Source organism: Watersipora subatra, chromosome 3, assembly GCF_963576615.1.
Source record: "Watersipora subatra chromosome 3, tzWatSuba1.1, whole genome shotgun sequence".
NCBI classification, from domain to species: Eukaryota; Metazoa; Bryozoa; class Gymnolaemata; order Cheilostomatida; family Watersiporidae; genus Watersipora; species Watersipora subatra.
Genome location: NC_088710.1, coordinates 64,977,871 through 65,003,423, shown reverse-complemented (window position 1 = coordinate 65,003,423; position 25,553 = coordinate 64,977,871). Strand labels below are relative to the sequence as shown.

At 36.5% G+C, this 25,553-nt stretch overlaps 1 protein-coding gene across 2 annotated transcripts in view; it reads right to left on the bottom strand.

Moving 5' to 3' along the window:
• Window positions 1–897: 897 nt before the first annotated feature.
• The window catches only part of LOC137389901 (voltage-dependent calcium channel subunit alpha-2/delta-1-like), a 33,195-nt gene continuing 8,539 nt past the window's right edge, over window positions 898–25,553 (bottom strand). The window contains exons 10-30 of one of the 2 annotated variants that reach the window (XM_068076066.1): window positions 24,482–24,613; window positions 24,119–24,197; window positions 23,879–23,928; window positions 23,567–23,653; window positions 21,911–21,964; window positions 20,765–20,845; window positions 17,320–17,481; window positions 16,184–16,267; window positions 15,807–15,868; window positions 15,423–15,548; window positions 14,600–14,799; window positions 13,848–13,991; window positions 13,598–13,690; window positions 13,129–13,292; window positions 6,668–6,744; window positions 6,114–6,189; window positions 4,066–4,136; window positions 3,684–3,851; window positions 2,802–2,911; window positions 2,490–2,587; window positions 898–1,488 (exon numbers count right to left, since the gene is read on the bottom strand). In XM_068076066.1, coding sequence (XP_067932167.1) covers window positions 1,402–1,488; window positions 2,490–2,587; window positions 2,802–2,911; window positions 3,684–3,851; window positions 4,066–4,136; window positions 6,114–6,189; window positions 6,668–6,744; window positions 13,129–13,292; window positions 13,598–13,690; window positions 13,848–13,991; window positions 14,600–14,799; window positions 15,423–15,548; window positions 15,807–15,868; window positions 16,184–16,267; window positions 17,320–17,481; window positions 20,765–20,845; window positions 21,911–21,964; window positions 23,567–23,653; window positions 23,879–23,928; window positions 24,119–24,197; window positions 24,482–24,613 — 2,205 coding nt within the window. In that variant the 3' untranslated portion in view covers window positions 898–1,401. Of the gene's footprint in view, window positions 1,489–2,489; window positions 2,588–2,801; window positions 2,912–3,683; window positions 3,852–4,065; window positions 4,137–6,113; window positions 6,190–6,667; window positions 6,745–13,128; window positions 13,293–13,597; window positions 13,691–13,847; window positions 13,992–14,599; window positions 14,800–15,422; window positions 15,549–15,806; window positions 15,869–16,183; window positions 16,268–17,319; window positions 17,482–20,764; window positions 20,846–21,910; window positions 21,965–22,523; window positions 22,574–23,566; window positions 23,654–23,878; window positions 23,929–24,118; window positions 24,198–24,481; window positions 24,614–25,553 lie in introns of both variants that reach the window. The other variant, XM_068076067.1, reaches the window with a different exon arrangement.

The window sequence follows — 25,553 nt, the reverse complement described above, 5'->3', positions numbered from 1 at the left end:
CTCGGAGAGAAAAAGGGAGCAGAACAACTATATCTACTTGGCAATCAACTACAGGCTAGCCAATCAAAACCATGGAGTTCAGTTATAAAATTATTTCTTTAGTAGAGCTGATCTATGTTTAGATATTGTTTGATCAACTTGTAATCAGAACATAACTGTATCTTCTAGCCATTATAGGTGAGCTGCGCTGTTCAATGAGACATCAATATAGGCCATGTAAGCTAATTTGCACCTTTATTAGCCAATTTTATGAGCCACTAGTAAAACCTTCTTTTCTATAGTACAGGTAACCTTTGTAAATGACCCTCTTTTGTGCATAGTTTTAATTAAATTTAGCTAAATTTTAATTTTAAATAAATTTGATTAAAATTAACTAATTTGAAATAAATTTTGACATGCACAAATCTTTGTATCTTCAGGGCACAAATGTTGTTATTTTCTCTTTAGATGACATCAAATGTACCTAAGAATGACACGGACTGAATAACTTGGACAAGTTGACAACTCCCATTAAGTGTTATCCGTTCCACTACATAAAATAGGAAAACAAATACCATGACAATCAGCAGATCTAGCACATACGCAAACTAAGGAGTGACAAATAGACTAAGTTCTCAGTTGATATCATAAAAACTTAGGGTCACTTGATCATATTCAACTTATTCCAACCATTTTTGGATGTGCAATCTTGAAGGCTATAACCTGCTCTTCTAAAGAAGCTAAGTAAGGGAAATATGTTCAGAATTTTTATACCTTTGCTCATTTAGCTGATTAGGTTAGCAGATGTGCTTCCACTGCAACTGCTCTTACATCTCAAGTGAACCTTTCAACATGTCCTCCCAGACATTTGTCTTCTAGCAATTATAGTTTAAAATAACCAAACAACCAAAACCTACATATGGTTTAGATGCTTTATTATGTCCAAACTAGAACACCAAACATAACATGCCTTCAAAACTACATTAACAAGCTCAACTGAAAAAGTATTATATGAAAAGAGGACAACTCCTAGTCATGTTAAGATGCTCAACAGTAATAAATAAAAAGCTGAATGAATGCATGACATCACATTAGAGCACAAACAATGTTATCACTGGTGAGTCAGTGAAAGTGTTAAAAATAGTTCATCGACGTCTGATATAGAAAGATAATTATTGCAAAGGTCCACTAGGAAGATATTCAATGAGTAACTAGGATAAATAGCGCAGGACTAACAGACAACACAGTTGCAACCATTATGGACAGACAGACACGACTCAGTAAACTATATGATTGCAGTAATTGGTGGCAAGTAGTAATCCAGAACAGGATTTCCAACCATAGATATGCGTGTTGGCTGTGCTTGAACTTCTCAGCATGTACCAACATTGTTAGAGATTGCATTTAGGCCTGAGTTGGAACTCATTGAATGAGATGAAAAATTGCTGACGCTGCCAGCAGCAAGGATACACTGGTAACAGCTCCCTTACAGGCTTTACAAGTAGAAGACTACAACAGATGAATAAAAATTTTAATGACTCATTATATATAATCCTATTTAATATTATTTTTACTACCATCTACAGCCATACCTCAACATTCGAGTGTTCCACCATATGAGAAAATCGAGATACGAGAAGTGTTTCGAGCAAGTTTCTTCCTTGACATACGAGTAATATTTGAGATTCGAGCGTATGAGCCGGTTCTCAATGGCCACTATATGCCTAAGTATGTGAGAAGCAACTTTCGAGAACAGCATCGTACAGTCTTTCTCCTCGAATCAGTTTGAAAAAAGTATTTAAAAGATCGGCTAAAAGTTATAGTGAATGTGAGGCAAAAAGCACTAAACTGGAAACGAATAATAAAAAATCAAGACGACAAAATTAAAGTAAGTTTAGTACAAAAACTTCAAAAAAACAAGCTTCAAGTGTGTGTTTAGTAAACTTAAATCATTCAAGTTGAATTCAAAGTTAGTGTTACAAAGGGTGACAAAAGTTTAGTGTACCGAATGCGTTGCTGTCAAGTCTCTCTCAGACCGCTGTTAGCCACTATGTCTGTCTCAAAGGTAAAAACTTACAGTAATGTACATCGTAATGTTACATATTATTGCAGATTTTACCAACTAAATAAGTATTTTTTACTTTGTTAGCGTAGGTACTGAATTACAACAATTAGAAACACATTTTTTCACAGCAATATGCGGTTTTATGTATTTTTTTCATAGTATTTTAACGGATTAATTTGTATTTGGTTATTTTATTTGGGAAATAGTGCCTTGAGACTTGAGTAAATTGACATACAAGCACAGTCCCAGAATGCATTAAGCTTGTATGTCAAGGTACGACTGTATTCGAACGGTTGTTGCCTCCACATTCCAAATCAACGCAGCAACACGATGTCTGACTACCAGAAGAGGAAGACATGAATTGCTACTATTACAACTAATTCTGCAACAGTGAAAATGACCGTACCATACAATGACACCATACGATTAATATAATGAAAGATACCTTGTGTTGAGGGTTGAGGCACTGAACAGGAGGTTTACGATATCTCAGATGTCTCTCACATACGGGTGAGTTTGCAAAGACATATTCTTCATAGGGTAGTGCAGACAATAGCTAAGGACCACTAAACAGCAAAGACTGAACACAAGAGAGGTAAGACATGGCAAGACACTGTGGCTCGAATCGAACACAGCTTATCTATCACAACTATACCAGAATGACAATCGTGTCTGATACCACACAAATATATGAAAGTTTTAAAGCTATTTTAGGTAACATAATACTTGAAGAATGAAATGGTAATCAAAAGGATATTTTCCACAGGAGCTTGAGGGAGAAGTGTGATAGCGTCACACGATGATGCTGGATTGTCAGCTATGACCAGTAGAAGGTTGGTTTCCTCAATCCTCACAGCAACTCCAGTCCTATAAGATAGTGTGGCAGAAAACTTTAAAAGCTTCCAACATCATTTGAGGGCTAAATTGAAACCTATGCGCATACCCAAAGCAAGCTGCAGCATTGCTGAGCAAACACATGTAATAGTTCCATTGAACTTTAATTGAATACTAAAGCGTAAGACTATAAGTGAATCCTAAACTGAATGTTTAACAGCTACCTTTAACCAATCGCTAGTGTAAAGAGCACTGATGTGTGCTATAGTGATATCGTCGCTATAGCCCAATGAGTGCGAGCCTCTGAGCATGCCATGTGAGTAGAAGATTTGTCTAGAGCACTCCTGGAGTAGGCTGGGTGAACCAATGATACTAGCAGTAGAGAGCCTTATGTGAGACCAAAAAGCAGTGGACTCCATAGCTCTTCAGTATAATTGACAATTTTTATTTGCATGATTTGAAGAATTTTCGATCGCCGAAAAAAATAAAAAGAGTGACCGTGTTGCGTTTTTATGATAAAAATATAAGCCAAGGTCTATCCACCTGCAGCGCCTAACAATGACAGTAATAATAGTTGTATTTCAGTGGCAAAGTTCGCTCAAAATATTAATGATGGCTCAGGCCATGTACGATTTACCTAGTTAGTGATACAGTCAGGGATTGGCTATTTAGAGCTGCTCCAATTATGCCTTGTAACAGCCGTATGACATTTTTGAATCAAACATGCACTCAGAAAAAGTAGTAAATCACTTGGCAGTCCTCACCAGACACTCGCAGTTCATCAAGGAAAAGAAAGCTAGATTACCTTGTGCAGTCTTCAGAGATGTACTGTATCGTTCGGTTTGTCTGTGTAGCTCTGCTCATCTCATCATCATAGAAGTACTGATAGCTAATCTTGGTACACACCTGGTACCGCTCACCATATTCAAGAAGTCTCATCTCCGCCTCTGCACCGCTGCCATAGTTTACAATACTGCAATAGGGATCAACTGCATATTAACAGGTGATGAAGCACAAAGCCATCAATAGAGTACCACAGCTCAACAAATCAATTGAAATAGTGAAGAGTAATAGAGACGAACTAAATGAAACAAATAGGACTCTATTGTATTTGTACAAAATCTGCATATAGAGCACAATTATGGGAAGGCAACTCCGCAACAAAGTAAACCAATTAAAAACTATACCTGGAGTACAGGAGAGCCAAGGCTGATAGAGCCTGAGTGACAAAGAGCTCTGCCACACTGTAAAGTGACGGCTACAACAGAGCATATTAACAATATGATAGTGGCGGTTTGACAGGGATATGCATCATGTTGCAAAGCGCATTAAGGATAATATGAGGTATTTTTTAACAATATTGGAAAAGATTGAGGCATGGGTAGGGAGAAAAGGTATTGTACAAATTGCGCTGATGTTTACAGTATTTCGTTTCGAGAGTAATTTTAGCCGCAGTAACAAAAAACCAACTGACATCTGGATAAAGGACAGCTAGCTGATCTAATATATATATATAGAAAAAACAACTTCATCGACACAAATGACAAAGAAACTACAGTAATACTTCAACTTACGAGTGCTCCAACGTACGAGAAACTTGAGATACGAGCCAGCTTTCAAGCAAGTTTTAGCACTAACATATGAGCCATGTTTGAGATACGAGCACTTGAGTCAGTTGCCAAGTATGCCAGAGGTGTTTTATGAGAACAGCGTCACTCTGTATTTTTCAACTGTTTAGGTTATACTGTTGTACCGTGTTTTTTGTGCACGATTTTCTGTGCAGAATTATGTGAATTAAACGTACTGTGCGTAGACTGAAAGTTTGCCAGTAAAATGAAAGATAATACAAAGAGAAAGCAAATGATAACAATCGATATTAAACGGAAAAATATTGAAAAATATGCGAAATGTGTATGCGTGATTGAGCTAGCTTGGCAATATGACAGAAATACATTCATAATTATCAAATAGAAGGATTATATTCAGGGCATTTAGTTCGCAAAAGGACTAACCATAGTTTCTAAACGGTGCAACGATCTTCACGACCGCTGATGGCATTGGACAAACAATTGGCCGGTGACAGCGTAACTGAAACGATGCTACCGGTATGTGAAAAGGCCGGCGCTATCTATCCAAACTGTTTAATAGACATTCGGACAAGTTGGCTAGTGGTCGTGCATTAACCATTTGTGACGACACCTGTGTTCGTCCTAATCGCAACATGTTGCAAGGGCGACAAAGGCAAACGTCCTTAGATAGGTTTAGCTTAAAACGGCCGGCTAGTCGTGAAAGCGAAAAAAAAGAAAAATTTCTCGCTAAGCAGCGAGAAACTTCAAACTATGAAAGCCGAAGAAATTTTAATTACGTTTAGTTGAAAATGCAAGTGTGCTTTTAGATTTGCTTCTAAGTTTGTCTTTTAACATTTTGATAAAATCCAAATTTATCAAAGTCAACTGTTGTAACGAAGGATAACTTATATCTCCTTCCCTAGCAAATGCGAGTGTTAACTGCTATTGTATATATTTAATTTTACATTTTAATTAATCACATTTTCTTGCATTATTTTTTATTTGTTGCTTTTTGAAAGCATGTAGTACGTAAGAACAATAACCAACATGTTCTTTCTGTTACAATATCTCGTTTTGAGTGTTTTATTTGCTTTTTTTAGAGTATGGAAACCAATCAATATATATTTAATTGTTCTATATATAAATGAATAGCACCAACATGCGAGTAAATTGACATACGAGCTCAGTCTCGGAACGCATTAAGCTCGTAAGTTGAAGTGTGACTGTAGTCTAACTTTTTAATATTTGGGCTGTACTGTAACTGTTGATTTGCATCGACAACTTTTATCCTTTTTCTAATCAACTTCACAAGTTTTACAGACCGTGAATGTCGTTATTTTACAATAAGTTGATGAGGAGCGCACATCTTCAATGTTCATTTACAATGATTGGCTCATGTTTTCTAAACAGCAAAGTCTATTATGCTAAGTGAAACTAATAACAAATATTTTATATGACTACAATAAAGCAAAACAAAAAAATATTTTCACCATAAAAAGAGCAGTACTACTTGTTCGCTGTGTATCTGCATTTAGGAATCAAGGTTAGAATAAAAGATATTTACGTTATAGGAGGTATAAATTATAGGAGCGTTTACTGTACTAAGAAAAGATGATCAGAAGAAAACAGAATGGTCAATAGAGGCCAACGTTAGCGAAGAGACTCACAATTCTAGCCGCGGAGCCAGTCGTTTCATCCAGCCAGCTGAAGATGCATGTAGCTTGGTAGTCATAGAACTTATGCCTGTAATAAAGATAACTTAGCTTTACTATCGTTAGTAAAGTATCTTGTGCGCCATACATTAAAAATGAACATAAAGGAGAAAACCGAATTTCTTTTTTTCATTATTTTAACTGCGATAAAGTTTTGTCGATGTTACCTTGAAACATCCTGGTAATCGGATCACCTCAAACATTAAAAACAATCACAAACGATAGAATGCCGAAACTTTCTGATAAAATCTACTGAAATTTTGTGCAAGTTCATCTTTAATATTAAAAAATTTAAATTGATTAGAAAAAGGTTGAAAGTTGAAGAGCATGAGACATAATTGTTGAAACTTCATATAAAAGCAGATCCTCGAGACAAACCAATGCGTCGCCAATAAAAACGCCTCCACAGATATTGAGATTGCAAACAATACATAGAAATAATCCTGAAAGAAACCTTCAATAAAAATGGAGTTTTACAGCTCTATGACAGCCGGCATGAAATGACATACCTTTGGTAGATGCCGTCAGACCCATTGTATAGCGCATGCATCAGAGAACTGTCAACTGCCCCTAGCCACATTCCCACCTACAAGGACGCCTCAGCGTATGCCCATCATCCTTCTCAATGCACATCATTATGTTATGAGGCAGAAAAAGAACAACGGCAATTGGCTCAGAAAGTTGATGTTGCCAAATTATACTCTGCGGACTAGCAGCTTTATTGTAGATGCCATGTGTAAAATAGATTAACTCAATTAAATTTATGAAAAGGCGAGCAGTGGTAAAAAGTACACACGACATATTAGGGTAGTAGTTGTATACACGACATATTAGGGTAGTAGTTGTATACATGATATATTAGAGTAGTAGCTGTATACATGACATATTAGAGTAGTAGTTGTATACTTGATATATTATAGTAGTTGTACACATGACATATTAGAGTAGTAGCTGTATACATGACATATTAGGGTAGTAGTTGTATACATGACATATTAGAGTAGTAGTTGTATACATGATATATTAGAGTAGTAGTTGTATACATGATATATTAGAGTAGTAGTTGTATACATGACATATTAGAGTAGTAGTTGTATACATGACATATTAGGGTAGTAGTTGTATACATGATATATTAGAGTAGTAGTTGTATACATGATATATTAGAGTAGTAGTTGTATACATGATATATTAGAGTAGTAGTTGTATACATGATATATTAGAGTAGTAGTTGTACACATGACATATTAGAGTAGTAGTTGTATACATGACATATTAGGGTAGTAGTTGTATACATGATATATTAGAGTAGTAGTTGTATACATGACATATTAGAGTAGTAGTTGTATACATGATATATTAGGGTAGTAGTTGTATACATGACATATTAGAGTAGTAGTTGTATACATGATATATTAGAGTAGTAGTTGTATACATGATATATTAGGGTAGTAGTTATATACATGACATATTAGAGTAGTAGTTGTATACATGATATATTAGAGTAGTAGCTGTATACATGACATATTAGAGTAGTAGTTGTATACATGACATATTAGGGTAGTAGTTGTATACATGATATATTAGAGTAGTAGTTGTATACATGATATATTAGAGTAGTAGTTGTATACATGATATATTAGAGTAGTAGCTGTATACATGACATATTAGGGTAGTAGTTGTATACATGATATATTAGAGTAGTAGTTGTATACATGACATATTAGAGTAGTAGTTGTATACATGATATATTAGAGTAGTAGTTGTATACATGATATATTAGAGTAGTAGTTGTATACATGATATATTAGAGTAGTAGTTGTATACATGATATATTAGAGTAGTAGTTGTACACATGACATATTAGGGTAGTAGTTGTATACATGATATATTAGAGTAGTAGTTGTATACATGACATATTAGAGTAGTAGTTGTATACATGACATATTAGGGTAGTAGTTGTATACATGACATATTAGAGTAGTAGTTGTACACATGACATATTAGAGTAGTAGTTGTATACATGACATATTAGGGTAGTAGTTGTATACATGATATATTAGAGTAGTAGTTGTATACATGACATATTAGGGTAGTAGTTGTATACATGACATATTAGAGTAGTAGTTGTACACATGACATATTAGAGTAGTAGTTGTATACATGACATATTAGGGTAGTAGTTGTATACATGATATATTAGAGTAGTAGTTGTATACATGACATATTAGAGTAGTAGTTGTACACATGACATATTAGAGTAGTAGTTGTATACATGACATATTAGAGTAGTAGTTGTACACATGACATATTAGAGTAGTAGTTGTATACATGACATATTAGGGTAGTAGTTGTATACATGATATATTAGAGTAGTAGTTGTATACATGATATATTAGAGTAGTAGTTGTATACATGATATATTAGAGTAGTAGTTGTATACATGATATATTAGAGTAGTAGTTGTATACATGACATATTAGAGTAGTAGTTGTACACATGATATATTAGAGTAGTAGTTGTATACATGACATATTAGAGTAGTAGTTGTATACATGATATATTAGAGTAGTAGTTGTATACATGATATATTAGAGTAGTAGTTGTATACATGACATATTAGAGTAGTAGTTGTACACATGACATATTAGAGTAGTAGTTGTATACATGATATATTAGAGTAGTAGTTGTACACATGACATATTAGAGTAGTAGTTGTATACATGACATATTAGGGTAGTAGTTGTATACATGACATATTAGAGTAGTAGTTGTATACATGACATATTAGAGTAGTAGTTGTATACATGATATATTAGAGTAGTAGTTGTATACATGACATATTAGAGTAGTAGTTGTATACATGACATATTAGGGTAGTAGTTGTATACATGATATATTAGAGTAGTAGTTGTATACATGATATATTAGAGTAGTAGTTGTATACATGATATATTAGAGTAGTAGTTGTATACATGACATATTAGAGTAGTAGTTGTATACATGACATATTAGGGTAGTAGTTGTATACATGATATATTAGGGTAGTAGTTGTATACATGATATATTAGAGTAGTAGTTGTATACATGACATATTAGAGTAGTAGTTGTATACATGACATATTAGGGTAGTAGTTGTATACATGATATATTAGAGTAGTAGTTGTATACATGATATATTAGAGTAGTAGTTGTATACATGATATATTAGAGTAGTAGTTGTATACATGACATATTAGAGTAGTAGTTGTATACATGACATATTAGGGTAGTAGTTGTATACATGATATATTAGAGTAGTAGTTGTATACATGATATATTAGAGTAGTAGTTGTATACATGACATATTAGAGTAGTAGTTGTACACATGACATATTAGAGTAGTAGTTGTATACATGACATATTAGGGTAGTAGTTGTATACATGACATATTAGAGTAGTAGTTGTATACATGACATATTAGAGTAGTAGTTGTATACATGACATATTAGGGTAGTAGTTGTATACATGATATATTAGAGTAGTAGTTGTATACATGACATATTAGAGTAGTAGTTGTACACATGACATATTAGAGTAGTAGTTGTATACATGACATATTAGGGTAGTAGTTGTATACATGACATATTAGAGTAGTAGTTGTACACATGACATATTAGAGTAGTAGTTGTATACATGACATATTAGGGTAGTAGTTGTATACATGATATATTAGAGTAGTAGTTGTATACATGACATATTAGAGTAGTAGTTGTATACATGACATATTAGAGTAGTAGTTGTACACATGACATATTAGAGTAGTAGTTGTATACATGACATATTAGGGTAGTAGTTGTATACATGATATATTAGAGTAGTAGTTGTATACATGATATATTAGAGTAGTAGTTGTATACATGATATATTAGGGTAGTAGTTGTATACATGACATATTAGGGTAGTAGTTGTATACATGATATATTAGAGTAGTAGTTGTATACATGATATATTAGAGTAGTAGTTGTATACATGACATATTAGAGTAGTAGTTGTATACATGACATATTAGAGTAGTAGTTGTATACATGATATATTAGAGTAGTAGTTGTATACATGATATATTAGAGTAGTAGTTGTATACATGACATATTAGAGTAGTAGTTGTATACATGACATATTAGGGTAGTAGTTGTATACATGATATATTAGAGTAGTAGTTGTATACATGATATATTAGAGTAGTAGTTGTATACATGACATATTAGAGTAGTAGTTGTACACATGACATATTAGAGTAGTAGTTGTATACATGACATATTAGGGTAGTAGTTGTATACATGATATATTAGAGTAGTAGTTGTATACATGATATATTAGAGTAGTAGTTGTATACATGACATATTAGAGTAGTAGTTGTATACATGACATATTAGAGTAGTAGTTGTATACATGACATATTAGGGTAGTAGTTGTATACATGACATATTAGAGTAGTAGTTGTATACATGATATATTAGGGTAGTAGTTGTATACATGACATATTATAGTAGTAGTTGTATACATGATATATTAGAGTAGTAGTTGTATACATGACATATTATAGTAGTAGTTGTATACATGATATATTAGAGTAGTAGTTGTATACATGACATATTAGGGTAGTAGTTGTATACATGATATATTAGAGTAGTAGTTGTATACATGATATATTAGAGTAGTAGTTGTATACATGACATATTAGAGTAGTAGTTGTATACATGACATATTAGAGTAGTAGTTGTATACATGACATATTAGGGTAGTAGTTGTATACATGACATATTAGAGTAGTAGTTGTATACATGATATATTAGAGTAGTAGTTGTATACATGACATATTATAGTAGTAGTTGTATACATGATATATTAGAGTAGTAGTTGTACACATGACATATTAGAGTAGTAGCTGTATACATGACATATTAGGGTAGTAGTTGTATACATGACATATTAGAGTAGTAGTTGTATACATGACATATTAGGGTAGTAGTTGTATACATGACATATTAGAGTAGTAGTTGTATACATGATATATTAGGGTAGTAGTTGTATACATGACATATTAGGGTAGTAGTTGTATACATGATATATTAGAGTAGTAGTTGTATACATGATATATTAGAGTAGTAGTTGTATACATGATATATTAGAGTAGTAGTTGTATACATGATATATTAGAGTAGTAGTTGTATACATGACATATTAGAGTAGTAGTTGTACACATGACATATTAGAGTAGTAGTTGTATACATGACATATTAGAGTAGTAGTTGTATACATGATATATTAGAGTAGTAGTTGTATACATGACATATTAGGGTAGTAGTTGTATACATGATATATTAGAGTAGTAGTTGTATACATGATATATTAGAGTAGTAGTTGTATACATGACATATTAGGGTAGTAGTTGTATACATGACATATTATAGTAGTAGTTGTATACATGATATATTAGAGTAGTAGTTGTATACATGATATATTAGAGTAGTAGTTGTATACATGACATATTAGAGTAGTAGTTGTATACTTGATATATTATAGTAGTTGTACACATGACATATTAGAGTAGTAGCTGTATACATGACATATTAGGGTAGTAGTTGTACACATGATATATTAGGGTAGTAGTTGTATACATGACATATTAGAGTAGTAGTTGTATACATGATATATTAGAGTAGTAGTTGTATACATGATATATTAGAGTAGTAGTTGTATACATGACATATTAGAGTAGTAGTTGTATACTTGATATATTATAGTAGTTGTACACATGACATATTAGAGTAGTAGCTGTATATATGACATATTAGGGTAGTAGTTGTATACATGATATATTAGAGTAGTAGTTGTATACATGACATATTAGGGTAGTAGTTGTATACATGATATATTAGAGTAGTAGTTGTATACATGATATATTAGAGTAGTAGTTGTATACATGATATATTAGAGTAGTAGTTGTATACATGACATATTAGGGTAGTAGTTGTATACATGACATATTAGAGTAGTAGTTGTATACTTGATATATTATAGTAGTTGTACACATGACATATTAGAGTAGTAGCTGTATACATGACATATTAGGGTAGTAGTTGTATACATGATATATTAGAGTAGTAGTTGTATACATGATATATTAGAGTAGTAGTTGTATACATGATATATTAGAGTAGTAGTTGTATACATGACATATTAGGGTAGTAGTTGTATACATGACATATTATAGTAGTAGTTGTATACATGATATATTAGAGTAGTAGTTGTATACATGACATATTAGAGTAGTAGTTGTATACATGATATATTAGAGTAGTAGTTGTATACATGATATATTAGAGTAGTAGTTGTATACATGACATATTAAAGTAGTAGTTGTATACATGATATATTAGAGTAGTAGTTGTATACATGATATATTAGAGTAGTAGTTGTATACATGACATATTAGGGTAGTAGTTGTACACATGACATATTAGAGTAGTAGTTGTATACATGATATATTAGAGTAGTAGTTGTATACATGATATATTAGAGTAGTAGTTGTATACATGACATATTAAAGTAGTAGTTGTATACATGATATATTAGAGTAGTAGTTGTATACATGATATATTAGAGTAGTAGTTGTATACATGACATATTAGGGTAGTAGTTGTACACATGACATATTAGAGTAGTAGTTGTATACATGATACCTAAAGATGACATGCCAAAATAAAAGTTGTACTTATGCCATGTCAGATATGTCAGAGTGGCAGATGTAATCATGATATGCCAGGATAGAAAAAGGCGAGGAGCGGTTAGCTATAGCGAGTCTATGTTAGAAGATATAGACTTGGCGGACCCAGATAGTAATGGTACAAAGGACATAGCTAGCTAGCAAGTGTAGTTGTATTGTGCTCTTTAAAATACACAGACGGGTCAAGGTCAAGTCACTAACATGGTTCATGTCATGTTTTGGGTTGCTCTCATACAGTATGAATCCTCCCTCATCTAAAAGGAAGCAGCTACTTGTTTTTGAAGCGCAAAGTGAGACATTCTCGCCGTCCCTGACACTATTCATAGTCTCTTCGAGCACGCTGTGATTCATCGTGATTCCCAGCACTGTATACACCAAAGAAATGAATTAAAATGCAAAAACAATGAAATATATATCATTTACAAATGTATCTCTTAAACTTATGGAAAATACAATATGTAAGCATCAAGCATTATACAATGTCAAGGATAGAAAAATGCATAAAACATGCCGAGACATCCAAAGCAGTGAGAGAAAAAGGTGAATGCTATTGAACGGTACATAAACCATGAAAACTGCCTACTGCGCTAGCTATGCCGTAGCTAGTAAGTGCCTGTATCGATGGCATAGTTTTTATGATTTGCATTGTTCTATCAAATGGAAATCTCACCTCCAAATATATAAGGGCCTTTGTCATCATCTTCTGTATCACTGATTGCTTTGTGAACAGTAATAGTGTTTGTGACATCAGATGTCCGTGGAGCTGTGAGAACATAAAAGGATCAACAGTATATGACTTGCCACAATAAAATCATGGCCATCTCACACTAGATAGTGGAGTAACACCAACTCACCTGAGCTGGCCTCAGTAGAATACACCAACTCACCTGAGCTGGCCTCAGTAGAATACACCAACTCACCTGAGCTGGCCTCAGTAGAATAGATGAAAAGGTCCCGCCTTGAGAAGGCCCGCTTGCTTGCAGAATCATTGTAGTGATCTCCAAATCTAAAGCTGCTTGTCTCTTCAGGGTAATAATAGCCCTCCGGGTATGAAACAGTTAGGCCTGTGGTATACACACACTTTAAAAACATGGAGTATGCCAAAGAGTGTGCAGATGAACATACTAACTCTGGATGTCAATGGAAAGTGTCCTAATAATACCTTCCATAGCATTGACTTATAGCTGCCATTGCTTGTAGGGCTGCCATAGTTTGTGTAGCTGGCATAGTTTGTATAGCTGCCATAGTTTGTATAGCTGCCATAGTTTGTATAGCTGCCATAGTTTGTATAGCTGCCATACCTTGTATAGCTGCCATAGTTTGTATAGCTGCCATAGTTTGTATAGCTGCCATAGTTTGTATAGCTGCCATAGTTTGGATAGCTGCCATAGTTTGTATAGCTGCCATAGTTTGTATAGCCATGGAATCAATACAATACATCTGCTCTCTAGATTAGATCTTCTTGAAAGATAAAAAAAATTAATAACTTGATAGATCGTCTGCACTGACAGCATATTGTGACCAAATCTCAGACTACCTGATTACAAAATGATGAACAACACTGTAAAAGTAATGTTATACATTGTAACAGAGTAGATAACTTTCCCTAAAGAAACTACTGCAAGAGTGTAGTATACAAAAATCGCAATACCCAGACAATTACAGCTCCTACCTCCGGCAGTAGTGAGTGACACAGCTTCTATATCGCTTTCTACTACCATTTTTTTCAAATCTGCTAAGCGTACAATACTGGCATCCCAGAGCAAGTGGATAACCATTGCTTCATCACAAGACTCGTCACTCCCTATCAGATCTGTGAGAGGTGTAAAGACCTGCGACTGATTGGTTATGCGAAAGACCTCGTCACAGTATCTGAAATGGTAGACAAACTGTCCAATAGAGTTAAGACTACCATCCAACTGCATGGGACAATGAAACTGCAAGAGGCCACAACTCTTACACAGAACCACAGCTACGTCTTATCGCCTCTTGTAAAGATAAAGAATGACGCGCTGTAAACTGCTGATATCCCAGTCAATTGGATATTTGTCAATGGCCATCTCATGTTTAGAATGCCACAAATAAGACTCAAATAGAAATTCAAGCTGCCAATGACTGCGAGAACTAAGGAAAATGTTGAGAGAAACCGTGCAGAACTATTACTATTATTATTATTACTATAACTATTACGAATATTATCAATTAAATGTTGGCAGGTAGTAGAATAAGTAGGAAACAAGAACAAGCCATTTATTAGCTTAGAAACACAAGCAATGCAAGGCAAACCTGAAGAAAGTCTAACCTAACTTAATAAAAGTGTTATATTAACTTAACATTATTTAAAGACAATGTTTGCATTAAATATTTACTACGGGTTTCTATACCCCTCTATACTAGATTATTGCCTTACAATGCTAACACTGGAACGAATTAAAATTTTATGGCGAGGGTCCACTGTACCTCTATGTAGAGAAACAGGTCTAGTCTTAACCTACCTCCATTTAGCGATGGCAACATCATACTTTGCATTCTTAAGCTCTGTCAACTCCTTGACAGCATCGTCTGGTTTCTCTTCAACCATAAGCACCTTCCTCACAATTACTGGATGAACTACAGCTAACCTGAGTCAAATATTAAAAAATGAAATTGTTTTTTATACTAGAGATAATATTACTCTTATCTTTGTTCCCCCTGTTCTACAATTGTATAAAAGTATCTGATAGAGAATGTCTACATTGCAGGCAAGACAACTCCAACTTGCCAGCTAACGCACTGTTACACGCCAACCATGACATTACAGTTACATAAGAAAATCCTCTACCAGAAAACAACATACTCATGAGAATAAAATGTATTCTGATATATGCAAATCCACTTACCCGTATGCTGTCATATTTATGCCTATTGTGAAATATTCTGTGGTGTGATTGATGAAGTAGCCCTAAAAATGACAAGCCGGCTATATGAGTACAGGAAAATATAAATATGATTGACAGGCAATAGCTTTACATCACTCGACATAAGAACACAGTTCACCTTTGATATTGAAACTGACGAGACTTGATTATAAGCAGCACCATCATACACAGAGACCTGTTACACAATGTCAATGGAAGTCTTTGACACGGTACAATCTTGTACCAGCGAATATAGAAGCAGCTGCGCTGCAGCGTGTCAGCTGCTCTATGTACGACACAGCATTTAGTGGCTCACAACCAGAGCAAGCATTCAGAAATGGCCAATGGTAGATACTTACATATGAATCACCATTCTTTAGTACAGCTCCCACGCCAGTTATACTCAACTGTTTTGTCTCCCTATCCACCATTGACTTTCGTACCTGTCATGGAAGAAAACAATCAAGGAATACAGAGAGAGAGGATTACATGTACGTTATTAGCCTAAGAATACATTAGATAGGCATCAGAAATCTTTGTTGATCATTGAAGGCATTGGAAATCTAGTTGATCTTTAACGGTTCTAGCTTGCACCTATAGTGTGCTCATTCACTGGTTTTCCATGCTTCGAATGGATTCCGAGTTGACCTATGCCGATGAAGTCGCACCCTAACGTTTCAAGGATTCGAGTTTTACTTTATCTATTATGCTATGACTAGCGATGTACTCCTCAAAACTTGCTAAAGTAGACTCGCTTTCGGGTCATGGCCACTTTTCAATTCACACTTTGAACACTTGTTGCACTAACTCAGCCAGGATACCTGATCTTTATCAATAATAATACCCCTCGATATTACAAAACAGAAACAGAACTTACTACTTGCTATACAATTATTACTTCAAAGGTCGCATGAACGACAATCGCTTTTAGTAAAAAAACTTTTCAATGCTGGAAGAGTTAAGTCTAGAAAGAGGTTGGCACCAGTGTAGTGGGAATCTGTACAATCGGTAGGTTCAGTTATTAAATGAATAAAGTAATAAAATAAAACAAAGGTAATTATCTCATCTTTATCGTATGAGCAACTTATCGTTAGCAATAGAAGTTATAATATACCCGCGTGGTAGTGTGATGAGATGCGCTGAATTTTTTCACCTCCATTGGGGAGAGCTTAACTTAATTATTGATTCAAATCCATTAGCAGTGAGAGTTTTTGTGACATCAAATAGTAATGTCTGCTAATGTGAATGCCTTCGCACAAATTTTGCAAGCAAAATGGCGTCGAATCTGTTCAGATTTTAGCGTTTCTAGGATCCGGAGTGGAAAAACTGTAAAGCCATTTGAAGCATGGAAACTCAATAATTTAATACTTTTATGCAAGTGCTGCATGGTTTGCTCATTGCCAAGAAAATCACCGACAGAATTCACAATATTGTATTTGACTTGGGAATATAATGAAGCTGACTGTTATAAACAAGCTCAAGAAGATTTACAAACCTCTTTTATACGCTCAACAGCTTCATTGCTTCTCGCCACCTCCACATCTAACATGTCAACACTCGGTGGCTCTACATGCCATGGCTGCTGCTCCTGGAGCAGTGGGTGCTTGACAACAAAGCCATTGTGATTTGTGATCATTGCGTAGGAGAGAGGTCCGAGCTGTACAGATAAAGGTTCATTATATTGTTACAGATTTATTACAGATACAAGGCTTACATTTGTTAAGAACACTTTCACTGTGCATCTAAGCACGATTACGAGTTACAGACGATACGATATCAATGAAAAAATTTACTTGCCTAATCGAAAACTCATTTTTCAATAGACTATAAGGATACTAATCTTCTCCATTTCAATTATTGCTGCATGTGTGTGGTATTTACAACACAAAATGCATTTTGCAGCCCAAATAAACACAATTTTAGTTCTCAAAAACTGTTAAAATACAGATTTGTTTATTTTTGGGGGAGCAGCTATGACCTAATGGTCTATAGAACTTGACTATGGAGCAACGGGTTGTTTGACTCCCAAATTCACAAAGCTAGCGATAACAACGCTAGCTTGTGATAAAATTGCACTTTTTTGAGCTCATTTTTCTTGGCATTCAGCCTGTTAAACATCCTGTAACAAGCTACGAGCAATGTTAAATAGCTTATCTACCTTTCATAAAAGACTGAGATTATTTTGAAAGCTGAATTTAGATAATGAGTTTTAAGACACACATCTCTATCATTCTAAATCGGACTAAACATCCCCATCTTCCGTTCTTAAAAAGCTAGCATACGTCACATATTTATGGGTGGAGCTTGTTGTGCCGATTGTGCTTCTTTTCGAGACCGATAATGAAATGCTGTAAAACAGTCTTCATGACTGTGAAAGTTAGTGGACCAATCTTTATTTTGAGTACAAAATCGGAATCAGTGTGTCTGATTTACCTAGAAAAAAATGATAAAAGCTGTACGTGTTAGTTATGGTTTAAGGCTGCCACTTATGTCATAACGAGTTTAATGTTTTACTTGTTGGGGTGGCCATACAACAGCTCTTAAGGGGTGGCCATACAACAGCTCCTAAGGGGTGGCCATACAACAGCTCTTAAGGGGTGGCCATACAACCGCTCCTAAGGGGTGGCCATACAACCGCTCCTAAGGGGTGGCCATACAACAGCTCTTAAGGGGTGGCCATACAACCGCTCCTAAGGGGTGGCCATATGGCAGCTCCTAAGGGGTGGCCATACAACAGCTCCCAAGGGGTGGCCATACAACAGTTCTTGAGGGGTGGTCATACAACAGCTCCCAAGGGGTGGCCATACAACAGTTCTTGAGGGGTGGCCATACAATCGCTCCTAAGGGGTGGCCATACAACAGCTCTTAAGGGGTGGCCATACAACCGCTCCTAAGGGGTTGCCATACAACAGCTCTTAAGGGGTGGCCATACAACCGCTCCTAAGGGGTTGCCATATGGCAGCTCCTAAGGGGTGGCCATACAACAGCTCCCAAGGGGTGGCCATACAACAGTTCTTGAGGGGTGGTCATACAACAGCTCCTAAGGGGTGGCCATACAACCGCTCCTAAGGGGTTGCCATACAACAGCTCCTAAGGGGTGGCCATACAACCACTCCTAAGGGGTTGCCATACAACCGATCCTAAGGGGTTGCCATACAACAGCTCCTAAGGGGTGGCCATACAACAGCTCTTGAGGGGTGGCCATACAACCGCTCCTAAGGGGTGGCCATACAACAGCTCTTGAGGGATGGCCATACAACAGCTCCGAAGGGATGGCCATATGGCAGCTCCTAAGGGGTGGCCATATGGCAGCTCTTAAGGGGTGGCCATACAACAGCTCTTAAGGGGTGGCCATACAACCACTCCTAAGGGGTTGCCATACAACAGCTCCTAAGGGGTGGCCATACAACAGCTCTTGAGGGGTGGCCATACAACAGCTCCAAAGGGGTGGCCATATGGCAGCTCCTAAAGGGTAGCCATATGGCAGCCGCTAAGAGGTGGCCATACAACAGCTCTTAAGGGGTGGCCATACAACAGCTCTTAAGGGGTGGCCATACAACAGCTCTTAAGGGGTGGCCATACAACAGCTCTTAAGGGGTGGTCATACGTCAGCTTTTAAGGGGTGATGCTATACAAGTTTTCAATGAGTAGCCAATGGTGCCCAAACCAAACTCGTAAAATTAATCTGGTTACAGCCATTTTCTATTGCTATATGACTATTTGTTGCGCTCTGATCTTGACTGAATCAACCATTAGAAGCAAATAAGGCTAGCAAAACATTTACTAAGAAGTTGCCTGATCAGGTTGTCTGATGGAGCTTAGTTGTGTATGATTCTACAAACATGAATATGATCGTTCCTGTCTGGTTTCAAGCTTTTTGTTGTTTGTCTTAAGTTTTATCGAAAGCCAAACTTTTTAAAGTGAAAACATAATGTAATGATATCAGATGGTCTGTGCACTTACCGTAAGTCCTTATGCTCAAGCCGCGCGGCCTGTCGTTGGGCGCGGCTTCTGGTTCAAGGTCATAAGCGGCGGCTAAAGCCAAGTTTTTAAAACTTACGTGGGGCTTAGGGCGGCTTCTCGATAAATGCGGTCTCTGCTCAGTTCCGCGCTATAACCATAGAATCGCAGTCATGATACACTTTAATGTATGGGGTTTTGGCGACCTACTCGTTTATTTTCAAGGTCATGTTTATGGAATACTTTAGAATAAAGAAGAATTTATCGCTCATGTTTAACTCACCACAGTCATAGGTTACTAACTCCTTTTCATTCTTGACCGGCATCTTTCCATAAACGTTAAGCCCTCTAACAGTGCAATAAAAATCTAGCTGAGACATGGCAAATAAGTTATTGATGCAAGGGTTTAGGAATTTTAATTCGAACTTGGAAGTAAAAAAAAAATTCTTTTCACGTGTACTGATGTAGCCTGGTTTCTTATTCAAGAGGACGGGGGTATAGCGAAACCTGTCTTAAGACTCTCGCTCCTGAAGGGGGTCAAGGATGACAAAACCTCAATCATTAGCCATGGTCTGTGGGCATACGCGGCTTGTTGGAGGATTATTTTTTCTTCCGTGAGACATCTGTTTTTGAGCACAAGCCACGTGGCTTGAGAATGAGGACTTACGGTATAGCCTATCCCTATATATTAATCATTTATTGTTTGAGTAGCTACCAAAATTTCAAACTAACATGCCTTGGTGTAGATATAAAATACACATGTTTTTACCTGCTGCTAGAAAATTGGCCTATTTTTACTTTTGGCATATGAGATGTGTTTCTATATATCCATATATAATAATATGAATACGTCGCCCAGCAAAAGTGGATTGTTAACGCGATTCGTTACTGGCCTTTCATTAACCATGTAAAACTGTATGACATATATGACCAAGTATACGTCTAAACAATAAGTTGTCAGAAAGAATTGTCATGCCTACCTCTCTGTGTGGAATGAACCTGTCCAGTTCATCAATAGCTATATCAACACACATGACTCCCAGTAACTTGAGCTTCTCCTCCTGTCATGGATACATATCACGTAGGCATCAACTCAATAGCATGTGCACTTTCATCTCTAGCTCCAAGCAATACAGAGTGAATACAATAAAAAAGACCCCGCTCATGGCAATGACAGACATTTGTAATAGCCTCTGGTCATCTATATCGTGAACTCTCTACTAAATACAATAATTTATCCACAGTAGGCTCCACAGACTGGAGCCTACTGTGATGAACATCCCAATTCCCTAATGAGAATTCAAACACAAGTTAAGCCATGGCTACACTCAGACAAAATGAACAGTCGACGAGTGGCATAGACATTTGCTATGGCTGAACACACCGACACTATGGCGTAGAACTGGAAATATATTAGCCAATATGAATAGCCAGTGGGTAGGTTAAGGCTATGATATCCTATGATATGAATTTTCCATTACCTTTGTTGAAGCCTCATCAGTGTATTAACTATCTATTACGGACAATCGGCATTTTGCGATAGCAATAGAATTTGTGTGGCTATTTGCACTGCCATGCTCAAGCTAAAAAACAAGCGCTATGTTAGACAACGACAAAATAAGTTTATAAAATAAATTAGTTGCCAGAAAAGTCTTAGATTTTTGATAGATTTAATCGGCTAAAGAATTATCATGACAAACTTGTTGAGCAATTAGAATCGACACGAATGACCTTCACATGTTGTAATTTATTAAGAATAACTTGGTATATAAACAGGTGTTTGTGTTTTATTGGCATCATTTGAAAGCGCATCTCATATAAAATCAGTTTACATTAAAATGAATGAAATCGTGATTACATTAACTCTTTTAATATCAAAACATGTGCCAGTTTTATCTCAACTGATCTAGACGAATAAGTTTGCTCACAATTGACACATACAATCGCTAGCGACATGTTAGCCACGTAATCCAGAAATCACATTAAAATCAACTTGATTCAAACGAACAAGCACAGGTACCCAGGTAACTGGATCAGCCATATATTACAGAAGTGCAAAAGTCTATTTTGACAAGGCCATGTCAACTGAACGATTTGAACGCATGGAGAGAGGCCTTGCAACTTACCGTCTTACTCTTTTGGAAGACCGGCTTGGTGAGAGTGGTAAGCATCCCTAAACCCTGTAAATTCCCAAAATAATACCTACATTAAACATGCGTACGATGATCACATGTCATGCCGAATATTTATACATATAGACAAACATTAAAAAACTGTGAGGCTAGGGAAGAGTGGACAAATCTTGAAATGGCCCACACAGTCACAATGGCCTACATTGATTCAAACACGCAGATCATGAGACAATCTGAGGCAAAGAAAACCAACAACATATCATTGACTTAACAAATCACACCAGTAACTCATTGTTTCTGTCTATGTAAACAGAAAAATATAGTATTCCGTTTACCAGCAAAGAAATCAAACACTCACATGTCCACTGTCATTAGTTGATAACCGCAATAAAACAAAGGTTAGCAAGAAGCGCTACAGACAAGCAGGAAAGAATAACATGGCTGCCAGCCCTCTCTCCCTCATTAATAATTTTTCCCTTGTTTACCATTCAGTCATTCACAAGGAGTCAAGAACAAAGTATTAAACTTTCCACCACCAAGTTTGGAGGAGAATAAGGAAAGAGAAAGCTGACAAGCCGTTTTCATAATTATAAAGCCAATCTTATACCTTAATAAGCATGCCTCTAGCAGATGCATGGGTCAACTTGCAGATCAGCGCTGAAACAAGGGTCACACAATGACACAACGAAAAGAGCATGACAAGAAGGGTCACACAACAAAGCGTGAGTGCAATGCAGCTACCTCAGCAAGCTGCTTAGTATGAGGGCTGTTTGCCAAGAAGGGACTGTGATTTTTCTAATTCTACAGCGGATGATCTTGGTTTATGGATTAGAGAAAAGTAACTGTGTTAGAATATGCCAATATCCATTTGGCTAAGAGGCAAAAGATAGGTACCCCGGGAGTGTAGTAGAACGAAAGACACAACGGTCAAGGCATGGCTATAATTAGCTATTGGCGGAACATTGGATATGACAACAACTAGATCAATCAGCTGTGGCTGGAATCAACGGCAATAGTTACCAGCTGAGGGTCGGGATAGCTCCATTGTAACACGCTCGGCTCATCAGTTATGTTTGAATAATAAACAACCGGCACCGAGAGTGCTTTCATGTACTCCTAGCGTAAAAATTATTAAAGATTAAGAATTGCTGTTCGATTATGAAACAATGGATATATGACAGAAGTTTGCCAAGTCAGTTTAAACAGTAGATCATAGCCATAGTAGTGGTGAAACATTTCAACTCCGACATTGTCAAGAACAAAAAAGTTCAAAACATTCCAAGGAGAAATGTCCATCCCGCCTGCGAGACTCACATACATGAGTGTGCTCAGATGTCTCATTTCAGAAAATGAGTCAAGTAAGCTGTTCATCAGCTTCCAATATGACAGAGCATGCAGCTCCTACGTAGGACTTTCTAAGAGGTGCAGTGTGATAATGTAAGTACTAGTAGGTATTAAGTATTATAAGCGGGTCACCCTGACACCTAGGCAATCTTGCCAAATGCCGCCAAGTGTGACACATGCAACAGGTGCTTGCTACCAACCAGCTATCTGGCCAATTGATAGCCACCGGAAACAAGCACCCGCTAGCTGACTGATGGCCGGCACGGCAAAAGAGTATGCACCGGCACCACACCAGCGTATATTTACCCAGTCATCACGATAAATGCTTGAAAGCAAAATGGTGGGTTCCAACGCGCTATGCGTCAGACTGAGACTCAGACGGCTAGTATACCGCTGCAATATAGTGGCAAAGAGTACTTCAATACGGTCAGATGGCTAGTATACAACTGCACTATAGTAGCAATGAGTAACTCAATACTGTCAGACAGCTAGTATACCGCTGCAATATAGTAGCAATGAGTAACTCAATACAGGTCTTTAAAAACCTCTTGAAAACTACATAAATATAAAGCATTTGACAACAACGTATCCAGACATGATTAATGTCAATATACCAACCTCAACTCCGGTGTCAATTGTACCGATGCTGTTGATTCTCGAAAAGTTACCTGCAGCAGACATTGAGACTTCATGCCAATATTAATCATTACTTATAAATATGCATGCTGAAGACCTCAAGTTAGCATATGCCTTATGCATATCTGGTGGCACTAGCAATATACTGTTCAACAAAATAAATATAACAAAGGATTGTAAGATGCAAGGTGTATCGGTTACCACATCGTACGGTTTACATACCATTGGTCTGACAGGCCAGCCACTTGACAGCGTCCAAGGGAGTTGGAGCTTGTCCCATTGCAAAGGTGAATATCCGATACTGTGGTAAGAAACCCCAAGTAGTCGTCATTAGGCAAGCGAATTGGTGAGAACTACACAATGTCAATGTTTTCTGATACTAAAGCAGTCCTTTTGTTAATAGCTTTTCAATAAACGTAAAAGTATTATGGCCTCTATATTGTAGATTTGATGAACAAAAAAGGACCGTTTTAGACACGGAAGCTTGACCATTTTTGCAAGTTGATAGTAATCCAATAAAAGCGTTAATACAGGAGTAGCGGAGTAAACTGAGACTCAGAGACAGTTGTCAATAAAACTAAGTACCTTGCTTCCGTCAGGATCATGTTCGGTGAGTAGGTTGTTGGGCTTTTCTATTCCACCATCAGTGAGAATGATGATAATCTTACCACAGTTCGTTCCCATTCCTACATCTAGCTGTTCAGCCTCCTTGTCAAACTAGGGAAGAGTGTGCTAAATTTAAGCCTGCTGACCAGTGTAAGATGCCACAGATGAGTATCAGATGAGAGAGCAAGTGTGAGATACCAGAGAAGTATACATGTAAGTGTCAGATGAGAGAGTAAATGTGAGATACCAGAGATGTACACATGTGAGTATCAGATGAGAGAGTAAGTGTGAGATACCAGATGTACACATGTGAGTATTAGATGAGAGAGAAAGTGTGAGATACCAGAGAAGTATACATGTAAGTGTCAGATGAGAGAGTAAATGTGAGATACCAGAGATGTACACATGTGAGTATCAGATGAGAGAGTAAGTGTGAGATACCAGAGAAGTACACATGTGAGTATTAGATGAGAGAGAAAATGTGAGATGCCAGAAAATTACACTTGTGAGTATCAGGTGAGAGAGCAAGTGTGAGATGCCAGAAAATTACACTTGTGAGTATCAGGTGAGAGAGCAAGTGTGAGATACCAGAGAAGTACACATGTGAGTATCAGATGAGAGAGTAAGTGTGAGATGCCAGAAAATTACACTTGTGAGTATCAGGTGAGAGAGCAAGTGTGAGATACCAGAGAAGTATACATGTAAGTGTCAGATGAGAGAGTAAATGTGAGATACCAGAGATGTACACATGTAAGTATCAGATGAGAGAGTAAATGTGAGATACCAGAGATGTACACATGTGAGTATTAGATGAGAGAGAAAGTGTGAGATACCAGAGAAGTACACATGTAAGTATCAGATGAGAGAGCAAGTGTGAGATGCCAGAAAAGTACACATGTAAGTATCAGATGAGAGAGCAAGTGTGAGATACCAGAAAAGTACACGTGTAAGTATCAGATGAGGGAGTAAGAATGAGATACCAGATGTTCACATGTGAGTATCAGATGAGAGAGCAAGTGTGAATTGTCAGAAAAGTACATATGTATGTACA